Genomic DNA, 16,037 nt, shown 5'->3' with positions numbered 1-16,037 from the left:
ACTGTGAAAGTCTGCAAGAAATTATGTAAATGGTGACATAAGTATATTTCAAAAATAAATGTACTTTGAACTCTGAACTTTGACTTTTTTTCTTGAAAGTTGCCGGAGCTGCACTCATCCAGAGGAAGAGGAAAGTATTACATCGCACTCTTGACTTGGCCCTTGTAGATGGTGGAAAGGGGACATCAAGAAATGAGTCAGTTACTACAGAACATGCAGCCTCTGACCTGCTAGCAACACTACTTATGTGGCCCGACCAACTGAATTTCTGATCACTGGTGGCTCCCAAGATGTTCTTGGTGGGGGATTTGGCAATGGCACTGCCAACAAAAATCAAGAATAAGTGAGTTAGAACCTCTTGGAAATAGTTCTTGCTTGGTGCTTTTTTTAGGTGTGAGTGTTCCTTTCCACATCAGCCTATATCTGAATGTTGTCCTTGTCTTGCTGAAAGGACTGCTTCATCTGCTGAGGGGCTGAAAATGGAACAGAACAGAGCAAACCTCCCCACTTCAGACCACATTATGGAAAGATACTTGTGGAGCAGCATTAGGCCCTGGAACAATATCCTGAGGATATTACCCTGCAATAATTGATGTCCAGAAACTACAGCCATCTTCCTTTGTGTGGGAAGTGACTCCATTTGCTGGAATGTTTGCCCATTGCTCACGGAATTAAAGATTACCCAGGCCCCTTGATGCTGCACTCATTGCTTGCAAGGCTGGAGACTTAGCCCACCCCTGAAATTAAGCTCTTTCAACCAAGGTGTGAAGAGGTCTGATGTAGAGTGGTCTGAACCAGGTGGCGATAGGTAGGTTATTGGTGAGTACAGTACTGTCAATATTAGATTTCATCATTTTACTGATTAATGAGAGTAGACTAGTTGTGTAATAATTAGTTGGGTTGAATTGGTAAATCACAAACATGAGAAAGTCTGCAGATGGTGGAAATTCAAAGCAACACACACAAAATGCTGGAGGAACTCAGCAGATTAGGCAGCGTCTATGGAAAAGAGTAAAAGAAAGGTCTTGGCCAGAAACATCGCCTGTTTTCTTTTTTCCATAGATTCCACCTAACCTGCTGAGTTTCTCCAGCATTTTGTATGTGCTGTGTTGAATCTGTGCTGCTTTTTTATAACAAATCTAGACAAACTTCCACATCTTCAGGCACATAGCAATGCTGCAAGTTACTAGAATCATTTGGCCCTTTTTTGATATCACATGGAGTGAATCAAATTGGCTGAAGAATGGCTTCTGTGGTGATTGATAGGGCCTTGATTAGTCACGGTGTCAAGTCTATGGCGAAGGCAGGAGAGTGGTGTTGAGGGGGATAATAAATCAGCCATGATTGAATGGCTGAAAAGATTCAATGGGCCAAATGAATGAATTCTGCTCTCATGTCTTATGACTTTATGGCCTACTATTCATAACTCTAATATTCACAACTACAGCAGATCTCTTCTTAATTGATTTCACATTTATGGAAGGAATCAATGTGAAACTTAAAGCAAATATCATACCCCCAGTTTCTCAGTAAATTTCTTCTACAACCTGACCATAGTGCCATCATCCTAAATTAAATGCATTCCATATGTTTTCTACATCCTCTTCAATGAAGAAGGGTCTCAGCCCGAAACGTCGACTGTTTACTCTTTTCCATAGATGCTGCCTGACCTGCTGCATTCCTCCAGCATTCTGTGTGTTACTTTAGACTTCCAGCATCTGCAGACTTTCTATTGTTTAGCATTCTACATCCTGTTTTTCTAAACTTATTGGGTCTTTTCTTTTGAACTTGATTCCATGATTGAAGAATCTGAGATATATATGTATACTTTATTACAAATTCATCTATATACTGTTGTCTGTACTTGAATGTCTAAGCTTCACTTTATCATTTTCTCCATCAAAGTTTTCCCGTTTACCATGTTTAAACCATCCTTTTAGCTACTCCTAAAATGCACCACTCTACATTTCTCCATATTGAATTTCATCTGGCATTTATCTTCCCAATCTACAAAGTTGTTTATATCCTCCTTAAGGCACTTACATTCTTCTTTCTTATTTATGCCAGTTTTCATGTTGTGTCCTTAGTGCCAGATCCAGACGAGCAGTGGTTAATGTACTTTTAAAAAAAATGTTAGGATGTATTTGTCCATTAACCACTAGTCTGTATTCTCTGTCACTTAGCCAACTTCCTCTCAAAATTAATGACCTTAAACATTAACCCTGTTTTTCTCTCTCAACAAATACCATCTGATTTGGTAAGTTTTGCAGCATTTTATCTTTTTTTTTTGCATGTCACTATTAGATTGTACTATCATACACCTTAGATATATCAAGATATCTCTGCCATCCCAGTAAACACCTTCTCAAAACTGTATAATACCCATTCTATCAGCCACTTACTCAAAAGAAAACTAACAGACATGACCTAACCTTATTTCCTGACTCTTTACTACATTAACTTAACAGTTTAAAATTATATCGACTTGAAACATTAACTCTATTTCTCCCTCTGCATAGGCTACCTAGACCACTGTTTCCTTTATTTTCTGTTTTTACTTTTACCATTTATTAATAATGTGGTATTTTTAAATAGCAAAAGAAAATTAGACTGTATTATGCTTTGTCCTTTTTAAGTGAGTGCTAATAATAAGTTGTGTTATGGCTGGATACCGATGTTAAGCTAACTATTTTATGATTCTCTTGTAACTAAATATATGCAGTAAATTATTCACAAAGTTATTAGGCAATAAATTGAAATCAGAAGGGAGGTTATTTGAAAAAAAAACAAAAAAATTGTGAAATATTCTAAGTAGTTAATCTTCTAGAACCACCATTGTCCATAGCTCAAAGAACTTGCTGCTATAATGATCATTGCATGGGAATTCAAAATGCCAGCCCCTGCCATGTCTGATACACAATTCAAGTTGTAAGCCTCTTTATATATCACTTGCATTCAAAGTCATTAATACAAAATTTCCATTATAATTATTCAAACATTTGCCTGATAAATGGTCCAGAATTTAACGAGGAAATAATAGTGTGATAAATGTGTACTCCAACGTTATTGCGTAAAAGAAAATAGCAATTCATGGCGAGCCGTTGGCTGCGTCACCTCTCTATTAGTGTTGCAAAATCCGGAGATCAATGTCAACACCACATCTGTTTCAAGAAATCACTGTATTTGCACCATTAAAGAAATCAACCTCTGTGCAGGAAGTCAAGGCCGGTAGTTAACAACATAAGTACTGTTTTAAAGATGAGATTTATGTCCTTGCAATGCCATTCAGAGGCTCAGAAAGAGAGCAAATGAAACCATGGAGTCTTGATTTTACAAGTGGTAAATCGATCCTATGTATTTTTTAAAGCTATAACATCTTCTGTCTTATTTTTCCTTCTCCTTTATCACATATTTCCCTTCTGTTACTATTCCCTTTCTTATGCCAACCTTTTCTTTGATGGCCTTCCTTTTTAATTGGATGCTATCCATGTTTCCTCCTTCTCCATCATTCCTCTGTTGCCTTCTCTATCTTTGCTTAAGAGGAGTAGTTGGTCCCATAAGTCACCAAAGTCACAGATGTTCTGTTGTCCTTGCTGCCCCATTACCACCTCACAGCACCTAGCCGCTTGCAGTATAAACGTTTTTCTCCTAGTTTAAGAATGGTATAATGGACATCTAGCAGATGGTACCACATAGAAGCACTTCTCCAATATATCCTAGACCAATATTAATGCATTAAAATGCCAATTTGCTTTCCTTCCATCTTGTGCATGTGGTTCATGAAAACTAGTCCACTATGTTTAAGTTATCAAATCTTTATTACACAAAAAAAAACGTTCCTTGCTGTGATTCAATCTGACTTCACTGTTTGAGAATTTAAGCTCTGTACAGAGCCACAACATTTATCAAGGCAGTTTGTATCTCATTGAAGTTCTGAGAATGTGCAGTCTACCAGGAATTTTGGCTTCTCTTTTTCAAAAACTAACCCGTTTTGGCTACGTACATTTTATTTCACTGGAAACCAGTTCAATATCAAGTATTCTAACTAATAGGGTCCTTGAGGCACAAAGATAGAAACATCTATCTGGAGCGTACTTAGTCTGACAGATGGCCAGAAATTAATAGTGGCAGATGACAACGACGTAAAGTTCAGGAGTCTCTGGGCCTTCTCCAGACAATCTGCATACAGCCATTTAATTGGTGAAAGGAAATAGGAGACTGTCTCAGCTCTGAGTGCAATTTTGCACCTGCTGATATACATTTATTAAATGTGAAGTGCTTTCACCAGTTCTGATGCACTTAGCAAGCATGAACTGTCTTTAATTGCACATCAATGTGCTCAATAAATAATCATCAACCCCTTCAAAGAATCATAAACTCCATTTTACTTAGCTAATGGCTTTTATCCAGTCCCAGATATTCAATAAATCTATCCAATTCTATGAAATCATTAAATACCCATTACTAACTTCTTGAATGGTCCCCCAGTACAATAAGATGGACTCTTGATTTCACTATCTAGCTCATTACGGCCTTTGCCTCATTGTCTGCCTGCACTGCTTTTCCTCTGCCAAAGTAACATAGTATTCTTCATCTGTTAACCTCAATGTACTGTTATATTGAAATACTCTGCACCGAAAACAATGCAAGACCATAAGATATAGGAGTAGAATTAGGCACTTGGCCCATTGAGTCTGCTCCACCATGTCATCATGTATGATCCAATTTTCCTCTCAGCCCCAATCTCCTGCCTTCTCCCCATATCCCTTTGTGCCTTGACCAATCAAGAACGTGGTCAAACTCTGCCTTAACTAGACATAAAGACTTGGCCTCCACAGCTGCCTGTGGCAAAGAATTCCACAGATTCACCACTCACTCTCTAGCTAAAGAAATTCCTCCTCATCTCCATATGTGACAAATATAAACCAATTTAATATAATCATACTTCGCACAAGATAAGAGATTCAGATAGTTAAAGGTGTGTTGATTAACATGAATGGAGGACTAATTATCATACAGAGAGCTGATATACAGTAAATGAGACTTTTTCAGATTGGAAGTACATAATTAATAGAGTGTCGCAAGAATCAGTCCTTGACCCATAATTATAGTAGTGAAGTAAAGGAAGGGGAAGAGTGAAAGGAGTCCAAGTTTGCTGATGACATGAAAATAGATGAGAGGATGTTATACAACGAGGATTTTCCAGCTCTGCAACATAGATTGTTTACGACCGTGGACAAAACTTGGAAAATGGAGTGCAGCAAAGTGTAAGGTCATGCACTTTAGAAAGAGGAATCAAAGGGAAGACTACTCTCTAAATGAAGAAATCTTGCAAATGAGTGAAGTACAGAGGCATCTAGGTGTTCTTGCGTATAAAATCCAAAATGTTTGTATGCAGATGTAGCAAGTTACTAAGAAGACAATTGGCTATTATGCATCGGTGGTAGGATTTTAAAATTAGTAAACTATTTTTACAAATGAACAGAATGTTGTCAAGGCCACATCATTAGTATAATGTACAGTATATGTTTGGTCCTCATATTTAAATAAAGATAATTCTAGCATTGGAAGTAATCCAGAAAAGTTTCTCAATGCCAGTTTCTGGGATTAGAAGTTTGTCTTATCTGATCTACAGTACCTCCTTTGGAGCTAGAAGAATGAGATCCTAAAGCGTCATGAATAGATAGATGTAGAGATGTTTCCACTGATGGGGTGCTTTGAAGGAGGAGCATAATTAGAAGATTAGGAAGCGAGTCATTTAAAACTGTTCAGGGATTTCTCCTTGCAAATTGTGGTAAATCTTTGGAAACCTCAGCCCGAGAGAATTGTGAAGAATTTTTTTTTTCAAAGAGGAGATAGCTAATTTTTTTTTGAATGATTAAAGAATGATGAGCTATATGTAACTATCACAAAAGAGAAATTTAGGCTTGGGTCAGATCAGCTGAGATCAAATGAAATAACGAGTAGGCTTGAGGAGCTAACTAACTTACTCCTGCTCTTAGTGCATGGTTCAGCTATTTATGAGACCATAGGCCATAAGACAGAGGAGCAGAATTAAGCCATCCTAGGGTTCTCTGTGCAATTCAAGTCATTGTTTAGATACTTCTTATATCCTGCAGCAAAAAGTGAACTCCTGGAATAACTTGGTGGATCAAGGAGTATCTGTAGAGGCAAAAGGAATAGCTGATATTTTAGGTCAAAACCCTGCACCAAGACTTGGGAAGGTGGCGGGGGAAGAGCAAAGAAGGTGAATATAAGTTAATTTTATATACCTATAAGCATGTCTGTTCTTAGCCACTTCCGCTCAAGAGAAACAGACGTGGACTTTCCAGCCTCTCTTCATAACTAAAAGATTCCATCCTCAGCTGTTTGTGCTGGTTTATTTAGATATATAACAAGCTATACAATATTTTTCTCAATGTGCTTACACACACAAGTAATCCATTTACAATGCAACGTTTTTCCACGTTCATTATAAACAGTGTAATATGTGTTTTTTCACATCATAATTAATAATTATTTTCAATGTAGCTTTTGTTATTAATGATTGGTATACATGCAAATATGTTTGGATTCAATCTGGATATCCTAATATTGACTTTGCACATCAGATGCATTTAGTGCATTTATATATTGTGAACTTCTCAATGCATTCATGTGCAGTGTTACTATTATGCTGCATTTACATAGCAATTTATTATAGCAAACTAAGAGGTGCAATATTAGTTCCAAGCAGAAAGCATGTCATTAAAAGAGCGTAAAAGAGCTCACGTTCAGGGAGCAATATGTACGTATAAAAGCATAAATATAATTATATATTCAAGCACTCATTTGCTGGTGGCTAAAAAATTAAATACAGTATTCACATTCACAAATAAACAGTCAATTAGTACAAGGTTTCTTAGTATTTTACTTTAACTGTAAATGCTTAAGAGTGCTAATTATTACAGTGGCTGTATTTTTGGGTTTTCATATTAAATACGTGTGATATACAGTAGTTACATATTAAATATATGTGATATGTAGTAATTGCACTTAATTATACGTGATGTGCAGTGTATTTTATACCCTGTGGAAAAAGATACTGTTTTCACTGGGTAATAAATACACCAGAGGCAGTTTATGTGAAGTTATTTGTCACTATTGTAGGACAGGATGCATGTTAATTAAATTATTTATTATAAATTATTTATAATTAACAGAGATCTATGCATTTTGACATTAGAATATTTCTCCATCATGCACGTATTTGTGTTATGTGTAAGATATTTCCTTAACCATGCCATTATTAATATGCTTGCTAGCAACTACCTGTATGTACAACATACATGCAGAATAACACCTCATTTTCAGTGCACAGTAATATTCTGAACAATTTTAATAATCTGTGTTTTTAATCAAATTCCATTTCGTGTTTACTTATGCTCATTGTAAGAAGTTCGATAAGAAATTCATGTTACAGATTGACATGGCATTCTATTCTGCTTTAGATTCCATTGCCCATGTGTTATTTGGAGTGGTTCATGTGTGCTCGAAGCTGTACCTCTATTTATTAATTATTATGATACATCCCAAAAAGAGAACCAATGAGCATTGTGCTGTGTACGAGAATGGTCAGCCTTCATGGCAAATTTTGGCAGAAGATTTAAAACACGATGAAATTCTGCATGCCCAAAAGGTTCGGGGGGGGGGGGGGATAAAAAAGTAACTGTTAAGTGCAAAGCTGAATTTTCGATTGAACTCCAGTGATGTAAGGAAAAATGGCAGTGTCTAATCCTTTACAAAAATAGCTCAAATAAAATATGATTGAAGAGCAAATATACATTTTATAAGCACACATGGAAGTACTTATACTGCAGAGTTCTGGATCATGGAAAGTAAGCTCCAGAAAGGCACTGAAATTGTAAAGGTAAGTTGAATTATAACACATTCACTACATAACTCTCAGTACATTCAGAAATAGAACAATTACATTCAAGCTGGGTTCTATGTATGTAATTCTGCTAAAATGCAACACACCTGTATCACTGCAGCATAATTAAGTTCCACAAAGATGAAATAATCGTATAATAGGTATGTTATTTCATGAAAAATTGTATCAGAAGTGTTTATTGCAGTAAACAGCTTACACCATAATTTACCCCAAATATCAAAGTTAAAAATTAAAGTACCGCTTTTATTTACTGCAATTGTAATCAATGTCAATCACTTCTTAGAATCACAAAATCAAATTATACAGTTTAAAGTTCCCAATGTTATTCCAGAGATGAAATCCAAAATAATTATTTCTCTGCCTATCAGTACTCCCCAGAATAGCTCAGAAAGATCAGGGAAAAGAAGCTGGTATTAGTCTCCATGTTATTTCTGCATCCAATAAACATGATAAATATATATTCCCTACCTACTGAATGAATGTGGCATTGTTTAAGTTTATTTATCCTCAATTCTAATTTCCTAAGGAATATAAATTCCTGTAATCATGGTCCTTATTATAATTTTAAAAGCACATTGTCGTTTCATCCTTTTTTAATACTGTACTATTTTCTTGTTAGCAGAGTAGTTACTAATTTAAGTACTGATGTTATTGTCACCCATGTCAGTCCGTGATATTTCTTAAGATAAATCATTAAATTGTAAATGGAAGGATGAACTGAAATGCTGAGTTCTGCTTATAATCTTTTCTGTATTTTCAGTCCAATGGCTCATTAGGTAGCCAAGTGCTACTATTTCAGTAGAGCCCTGATTAAAGAGCACAGCAGCTAACTCAGGGCAAAGGCTCTGCACAACAGAACCCTTTTTCACTGTTATTAAGACACCATTATAATTATTCGTCACCTAAATCTGGTTTATCTTCATTCGCCTGACTAGTAGAGGGTGTTGGTGGAAATCCATTAGTAGCAGTGTGATCCGTCAGGAAGGAAAGAAGAGTCCCTTTGTCTTTGCCGGACTATCTGTATTTTGATCGTCCTCTGAGTGAATCTTTCAGCTAAGGAGTGTAGCAAACAAACTAAAAGCAGCAAAGCCATGCCCCAGTTTTTCAGTTTCCTCCTCTGTCAGCAGCTCAGTGTTTGCTGAACATTTAAAACCTCTTTTTTAGAAAAGACCAGGACCTTCACAAGCATCTTATATAGCTTAACTTACTACTTTTTTTTGTTGGTAGATAAAACCCTGTATTTCCTTGTCTGCTTCTTGTATTGTCACCAAACTCTGACTAGATACCAACTACCATTACCAATAGTCACATCTTTTTCCAAAGCAATCATAATTTTGTTGTTATCGTCCTCGCTATAGTTGAAATTACAATGTTACAAAATTTGTATGCTGATCAGTGACCCTACATATGATTTGAAATGGGGCTCCATTAACAAAGCTTAGTAAGCTGAACAAGACCTCTTCCTCTGACCCCCTCTCACTTTTTAAGAATCCTGATTAAACTTAAACTCAGTAGAATTCATATATTATTTTTGGAACCTTTTTCAACCACTGTAGGTCCAGTACATATTTTTTCCTAACTCTAAATTTTATGCTGGGATGTTAGCTATGTTCATTTATAATTCAAAAGTTTTACATCTTAATTTAAGGTATAAGTAAAATAATTCTACAAGTCGTTTTTTGGCTAAAGCCTCTTGCTAAATTGAGTTGTTTTTAATTCCTATAAGTTTACCAGGGACATTAAAAATGAGGATTGCCAAGAAGTCATTTGCAATGCACTGGCTATAGGCGCAGGTTCGGACACCAAAAGAGCATATTTAAAGATTGTTAATTTTTCCTTCCTTACATAGAATTCAGAATGTCAAATAACAGTTTGTCTAAAATATATTTAAATAAAATAATCTCACACTATTGCTTGCCTCTTCACATATTAATCAAGCAACTACACCATAAGTCCCCATTATAATTATTTTTAGCATTAAATTCTCATTAAATCTTCAGCAGATTGACAGATGACATTTGTATAACAATTTTGAGATGCAGGAAAATCTTTTTGGTCCAAATGTTTGAGAGGTCTTTGTTACTTGTTTAGTTTTAAGCGTCATATATTGCCTTTGTAATTAAAAATTGACTTAGTTTGAAACTACAGATACTATTTCTCATTCTGTTCGTATGTTTTATGAACATGGGTATTGGAGGGTATTATTTTTAATGGGTTCTACTGGGTTTCTTTGTTTTGTGGCTGCCTGTATGGAGACTAATCTCAAGGTTGTAAGTAGTATACATACTTTGATAATAAATGTACATTGAACTTTGATCCAACACTAATCTATATTTTTTTAAATTACAGACAATTGTTTTTCTCTCATATTTCATGATAGAACTATAATGCCCCAGAAATCATTGTGAAATAAAACTTTTGAAATATTCTAGTTCCCTGAGTTATTTAGATAGTCTGGCTTTATGCCTGAGAGAAAGGGGGCCGAAAAAAATATTCATTTTTAAAAATAAATTATTCATGAGAATTTAGGATTTCATATTAATAAATAAAGCGGCTAACATTTTTATTGAACATATTTTGTAACTGAAATAGAACTTGGACACTAAGGTCTATAAAGTCTCCTTAGGCTTAGGGCAATTCGCAGCTGAATACAAATTGTTTCTGGCCCTTTTCATGCCAATTTTGACAAACATTATGATTATGTTCAATATCAATAGGAATCCTACAGACCTCTCAAACACCACACACCCCTATTCCGCAACTTCTTCCCACATTCAGCTTTGCCGGTCGTTCTCGTCAGGCGAAACAATGACAACATTGATATTCCACTAACAAAAAGCACGAATACTTTAGCATAAGAAGGACTCTTCCATAGTCCCTCTCTTCCTTGCTTTATTTAAATCTTACATCGCTATAAAATTGTAGGTTTTTTACATGCAATTACATATGTCTCTACTCGCATCATAAATAAGGCGAAAAATGAATGCCAACATCTGACGATCCAGAATCAAATTGCATTATCTATTATTTAACAGGGATCTTTGCTCTCGTTCAATCAATCTAATGTACTCTCAGTCTGATTCATAGGTTAATTGTCCCGCACTGTTTTTCACGGCAGCGTGAACCGTCGCGCACTAAAGTACAATTTCATAATTCTGTTGCCGAAATCGCCTCCCATTTACTGTAATTACCCCCGTCATACAAGAGCTTGAAGATAATTGTGTTTCGGACTTAGGTAAATAAACCCCACTGTAGCTGTTCTGAACCCGAGCACGTTTGTATCTTTTCGGTATAATCTGTGGAGATGCAGCTGAGGTTAACGCAGAAAGCCACTGGTACCACTCGTTTTACAAAACATTTTTAGTTGTTAAAATGCGTTTTACACGAAGCCAGGATGTACGACGCCGCGCGCGGCATGAGCCAAGAGCGAGCTTACCCACCACTACTCGGGCCGGTGTTCCTCCGTGTCTCCAAGGCAGAAAGTCTAAACCTGCAGCTGTTGCTATTCTGTAGAACTGTCGACGGTCTGAGAGTGGCTAGTCTGTTCCACACAATTTAACAGCAGCGAGAGCACGCTCGCCGTTCCAGCACCGATTCGTGTGTTGATGGATTCTTCAGGGTTTCCCTCCTGACTTCTAGTGGGCTTGGCTACTCGAGTTCTACAAAGCTGCTCTCATAATGAAGATGAAGGTCTTTATTTCCATGACATCTTAGTTCTGCTTTAGGCTATCTGAAGTGCATTTTTAAACTAGTCCCTGGCAGAGTAGTTTATGACTGCCCCTGCTGTTAGATGCTGCTCTCAGTCTGCGAGGCAATGTCCCAAACGAGACTTGCACAACTCTCTCTAGACCCAAGGGATCCGGGCCAGCTTCCAGCAAAGCCCGAAATGACTACTAGCAGAAGGCACTGATAAATTCCACCGCAATCCCCTACTCCCCCCCCCCCCCCACCTCTCCCCGTTCCCTCCCCTCCCCCTCTTCCTTTTCTCTTGATCAATACCCCGGTCAGACTTTGAATCTGGCTCAATTAGATATTATCAGTAGCGCTCCCAGACAAAGACCCAGCCCAGAGCTGAATAACAAAAAAAAGGCTCACCTTCTGTTTTCTTTGCTTAAGCACCTTGCTACCGGGTCTGTACCAACTGCTTTGGGATTCTGGTTTAGATCTCCCCCCCCCCCCCGTTTTATTTTCATGTTGGCTTTTCACAGTTAGCAAAAGCATCGATGTTTGACTTTATCGGTTGTGATTACTTAAAACGAATACCTGTTTGTATAGTTTCTTTTGTGGGGTGGTGGGGGGTGTACCTTGGGTCCTACCGTGTGCAGTGCAGTTTTCATTAGAAGTAAGCAAAATAGTGAATGAAGAGATAGAATATTCCTCTACCTGGGAATGCTTTGCTTCGGGAAGAGCTTCTCCAGGAGGACAGATGCGAAGAGCTCATCTTCATGGGATCACTTGGTAAAATGACTAAGGTTGATTTACATCAAGAAAATACCAGTTTATATTATACCAACGCATATACCTCCTCACTCACACACCACACAGAGCTTTCAGTGATTTATGCCGCTGGGTTTATTATTTTAGTAAATACTTTATAATGCTCTGTTGCAATATATCAAGACACCAAAGACTTGAGATGAATGAATTACAGGTTAGTTACAGAAAACTGTTTGTAAAGGTCAGTAATTCCGTTTAATTGTCATTTGACAGACAGTCTAGACAATAAATTATTTTTTTATTCTAAATTTTTCGGAAATTGTGAATTTTATATAATATATAACAGCTGGAATTAACAACGAAACGGATCTAACTTTTATACAGTCACACCAGCTTCTCTCTCTCTCTCTCTCTCTCTCTGTCTTTATAAGCTACGCTTTTCTTTGCTCATGGTCAGATCGCTAGGCGCATTGAGTGGTTCCCAGTTGGACTAATGGAACTGTCTGATTTCCATCAAGGTCCCCGATGTTGTTTTCGGGTTATGTCGTTTGGAACTCCGAGGGAACCGTCCACAATCACCTGACAGTAAATATCAGAGTACCAGAAGAGTACGCTCGTACTCTCACCACAACCCTAATTTTCATCGGTAATGCGTAAAACAAAAATCTTAAACAAGCGCAGGATGAGTTAATAAATATATGTCAATTAGCGGTATAATTCTGTTTTTAAAAGAGACTAACTTGAAAGAAGATGAAATTCCTTTGTTTTGCACAGGTGAAATACATAACGTTTATTTTACTTTTGGTGTTCATTGGAATTAGCATAGAATGAATAATAGAGAGAGATCGTGAAGTAAACTCTTGACATCTCCAATTGGAAAAAAAAGTCACCTCAGAAAATTGTGTTTCGAATGCAAGCCGTTCAACTTGGTGATTAATTATAAACGGCAAGATTCAGTTAAGTCACAGAGGTACTGAATGTTTTTATCCATATCGAGAGCTAACGATTAATTTTAACCTCCTGCTGAAATAAACGATGGCTGATCATGTCTATCACAACGGAAGTCTTTGCTCTAAACTACAATTTAACAAACCATTGCACAACTACTAAGAGCTAAATGAAGCTGCCGCATCCTGTACTGCCATTGAAGAAAGGTGCTGACTTCTCCTGAAATTCAGGATCAGAGGGCCCGCCTCAGTTCGCGAACTTATTTTTCAATTAAGCCAAACAATGCGCTTTGTGGCGTTTCGCGCCAGGTGTAGAAATGCTGCTCAGTGGTCAAGGTTCCGATCAGATGGACGTGCTTGAGAGACCCCGCTAGTTCATGAGGTAGTCATTTCGATAACAAACAACTTTTTGATCAGCCCCAAACGCGCTATTTTGCGCGTAGATTTGCTTACTCGTGTAGACAAGAACCAGTCCAATATGGAATCCTTCTTGGACACGAGAATATCTGTTGATTATAATTGCCACCACAGAAGACGAAAGTAATATGAATGGCAGTTGTGTTAATAAAGAATTACTGAATTATAATTAGATTGCAAAATAAATTTGGCAATGCTGGTAGAGACGAGAGAAAACGTGTTATATACACTTAGAGCCCCCTTTTGAGAGTGCGGCTAGCCATTGGTGGTACTCAGGTTACAACTATATCTAAACTAGAAACACAGACTCGGGTTTTATGAGTTTATCGAATGCAAAGAAAAGATATAGAATAACTCACTTTAGTTCTGGCGAAGGTTTGAATTCAAAATGTCAATTTATATTTTCGTTCCGTTAGCCCGTTTACAGTAACGTGTTTTTTTTTGGAGTATTTTTAATCGGGCTTTGGCACTTGATTTGGTCCCGTCCTTAACCTCCGTGACACAAAGAATAAGATTTAGAACATCAATATACTTCCTAGTCTTATGGTCTCTGGACTATGCTGAACAGATACATAACATCGACTGCTCTGTAACGGCCGCTCCACCTGGATGTTGCTGTTCTTGGTGGTGAGAATGAGATGTGGAGCAGGGTTAACTGAAGTATGTAGGAAAGTACCTTATTGGGTCTGCAGGTGGGCTTCTCTGAGCCGTAGTTTAGGTAGACAACTGTTTTTACTTAAAATTGTAAGAAGAAGAAAAGAAAGAGGCTTCGGTCAGGGCTAAGCCACGCACCGTTCGGACCAATGTTTTTTTTTCGCAGACTTACACCTGCAGTCTTCCTTGCACTTCAGTCTTGACGCATAAACCGACGAGGTTCTGCAGATGCAGGAAATCTAGAGTAACACATAGAAAATGCTGGAGGAACTCAGCAGGTCAGGCAGCATCCACGGAAAGGGTCTCGGCCTGAACCGAAACGTCGACTATTTATATTCCTTTCCATGGATGCTGACTGACCTGATGAGTTCCTCCAGCATTTTGTATGTGTTAGTCTTGACGCATAACATGGTTGGGAGATGCGGTGTGCAGGTCACGCAGAAGGGGGAGGCGAGAGGGACTCTGGTCATGTGCACCCCGCTGTATATGGTTTCATAACAGATTTGCAGAGGCTGGGGGGAAGAGGGTAACTACACCAGACTCCAGACCCACACACACACACTATGATATGTGGAACATTGGAATGGGAGAAGTGAAGGAGACTGGGGTTGGATGTAACAACTGCGTCCAACGCTGAAAGTTGGACTTAATATTGGCACCTAAAAAACGTGCAGCCATAGAATTGAACCTGTCGTTCATGGTTTGTTCTAATATATTGACCACTTAAACAGATACTGTAGCAAACAGTTGCTGGCTCTCTCGACAAACCCAGTGTATTAACTCTGTGCACCATTTCAGCCTTCGTGTCGTCCGCTCTCGCCCTCGAAAACACTTGCCGATTCCACAACTGCATTGGATCCGGAGTAGCAATTATTTCGTTCTCCTTACATTTGTGTACAGGAAATGACATTGTACAATCTTAAGTTCTCCCTGCGCGACTTGCTGCTTTGTCAGGACGATATTGCTAGCCTCTATCCCCCAAAAATATTACAAACGCGATCTATCCTAGCACCATTACTCTATAGCAAACGATTAGAAACAAAAAAAGATCTCCGAGTAAATGAATCCTATCTGAAGCCAGACTGACGACTGGACGTGTATTTAAAACCTTGTAGCAATTGCTATCCGTCTTGAAACCCGATTCTTCCCAAACATAGCACAGAAACTTCGAATGCTTTCAACCTTTTTTTTTTGCCGCGCAGTGTCAAGTTCACCCCCGGCAACTGAGAAAGTCTTTAAAACCCCAACCAAGATTTAATCTAACAACCTCGCCATTAAACTCACCTTGCGCGCAGTTCAAACCTACGTTGGAAATCGAGCAGCAGGACGTTAGAAATAGCTCCATGGAGAAGGCTCGGTATTATCCAAAGGAAGCAGATCGCGATGCCAGGCAACTCCGGCGCAAAATGCACACACCTAGATTTTAACTCGCGCAGTGAACAGCCCGAGAGTACCGGAGCGGCCACTTCCCATATAAGGAAAATGAGGGTAAAATGATCACCCCTTCAGGGCTTCTTCTCAGCAACAACAACAGAAGCGGAAATAATCCACTGTTTTCAAATAAACCAAGCATTACCGAAAATGATCTAGATAAGATTACACCCAAATCACACTGAATATTTATTAGGCAATAAACCTCAAGCAAAGCT

General features: G+C 38.0%; 1 protein-coding gene across 4 annotated transcripts in view; it reads right to left on the bottom strand.

Annotated features, from left to right (window-relative positions):
- Positions 1-15,826, bottom strand: part of LOC140736154 (protein phosphatase EYA1-like) — a 279,757-nt gene extending 263,931 nt beyond the window's left edge. The window contains exon 1 of one of the 4 annotated variants that reach the window (XM_073061988.1): positions 15,673-15,826. Coding sequence is in view for 1 of the 4 variants with exons in the window: in XM_073061987.1 (XP_072918088.1) it covers positions 15,673-15,733 (61 nt within the window). In the remaining 3 variants the exon portion in view is untranslated. Of the gene's footprint in view, positions 1-11,369; positions 11,799-15,672 lie in introns of those variants that run through there. The other 3 variants (XM_073061987.1, XM_073061991.1, XM_073061989.1) reach the window with 3 other exon arrangements.
- Between the last annotated feature and the right edge of the window lie 211 nt (positions 15,827-16,037).

Source organism: Hemitrygon akajei, chromosome 11 (assembly GCF_048418815.1).
Source record: "Hemitrygon akajei chromosome 11, sHemAka1.3, whole genome shotgun sequence".
Taxonomy (NCBI): Eukaryota; Metazoa; Chordata; class Chondrichthyes; order Myliobatiformes; family Dasyatidae; genus Hemitrygon; species Hemitrygon akajei.
Note: the sequence above shows the minus strand (reverse complement) of the source record. Positions and strands in the feature narration are given on the sequence as shown.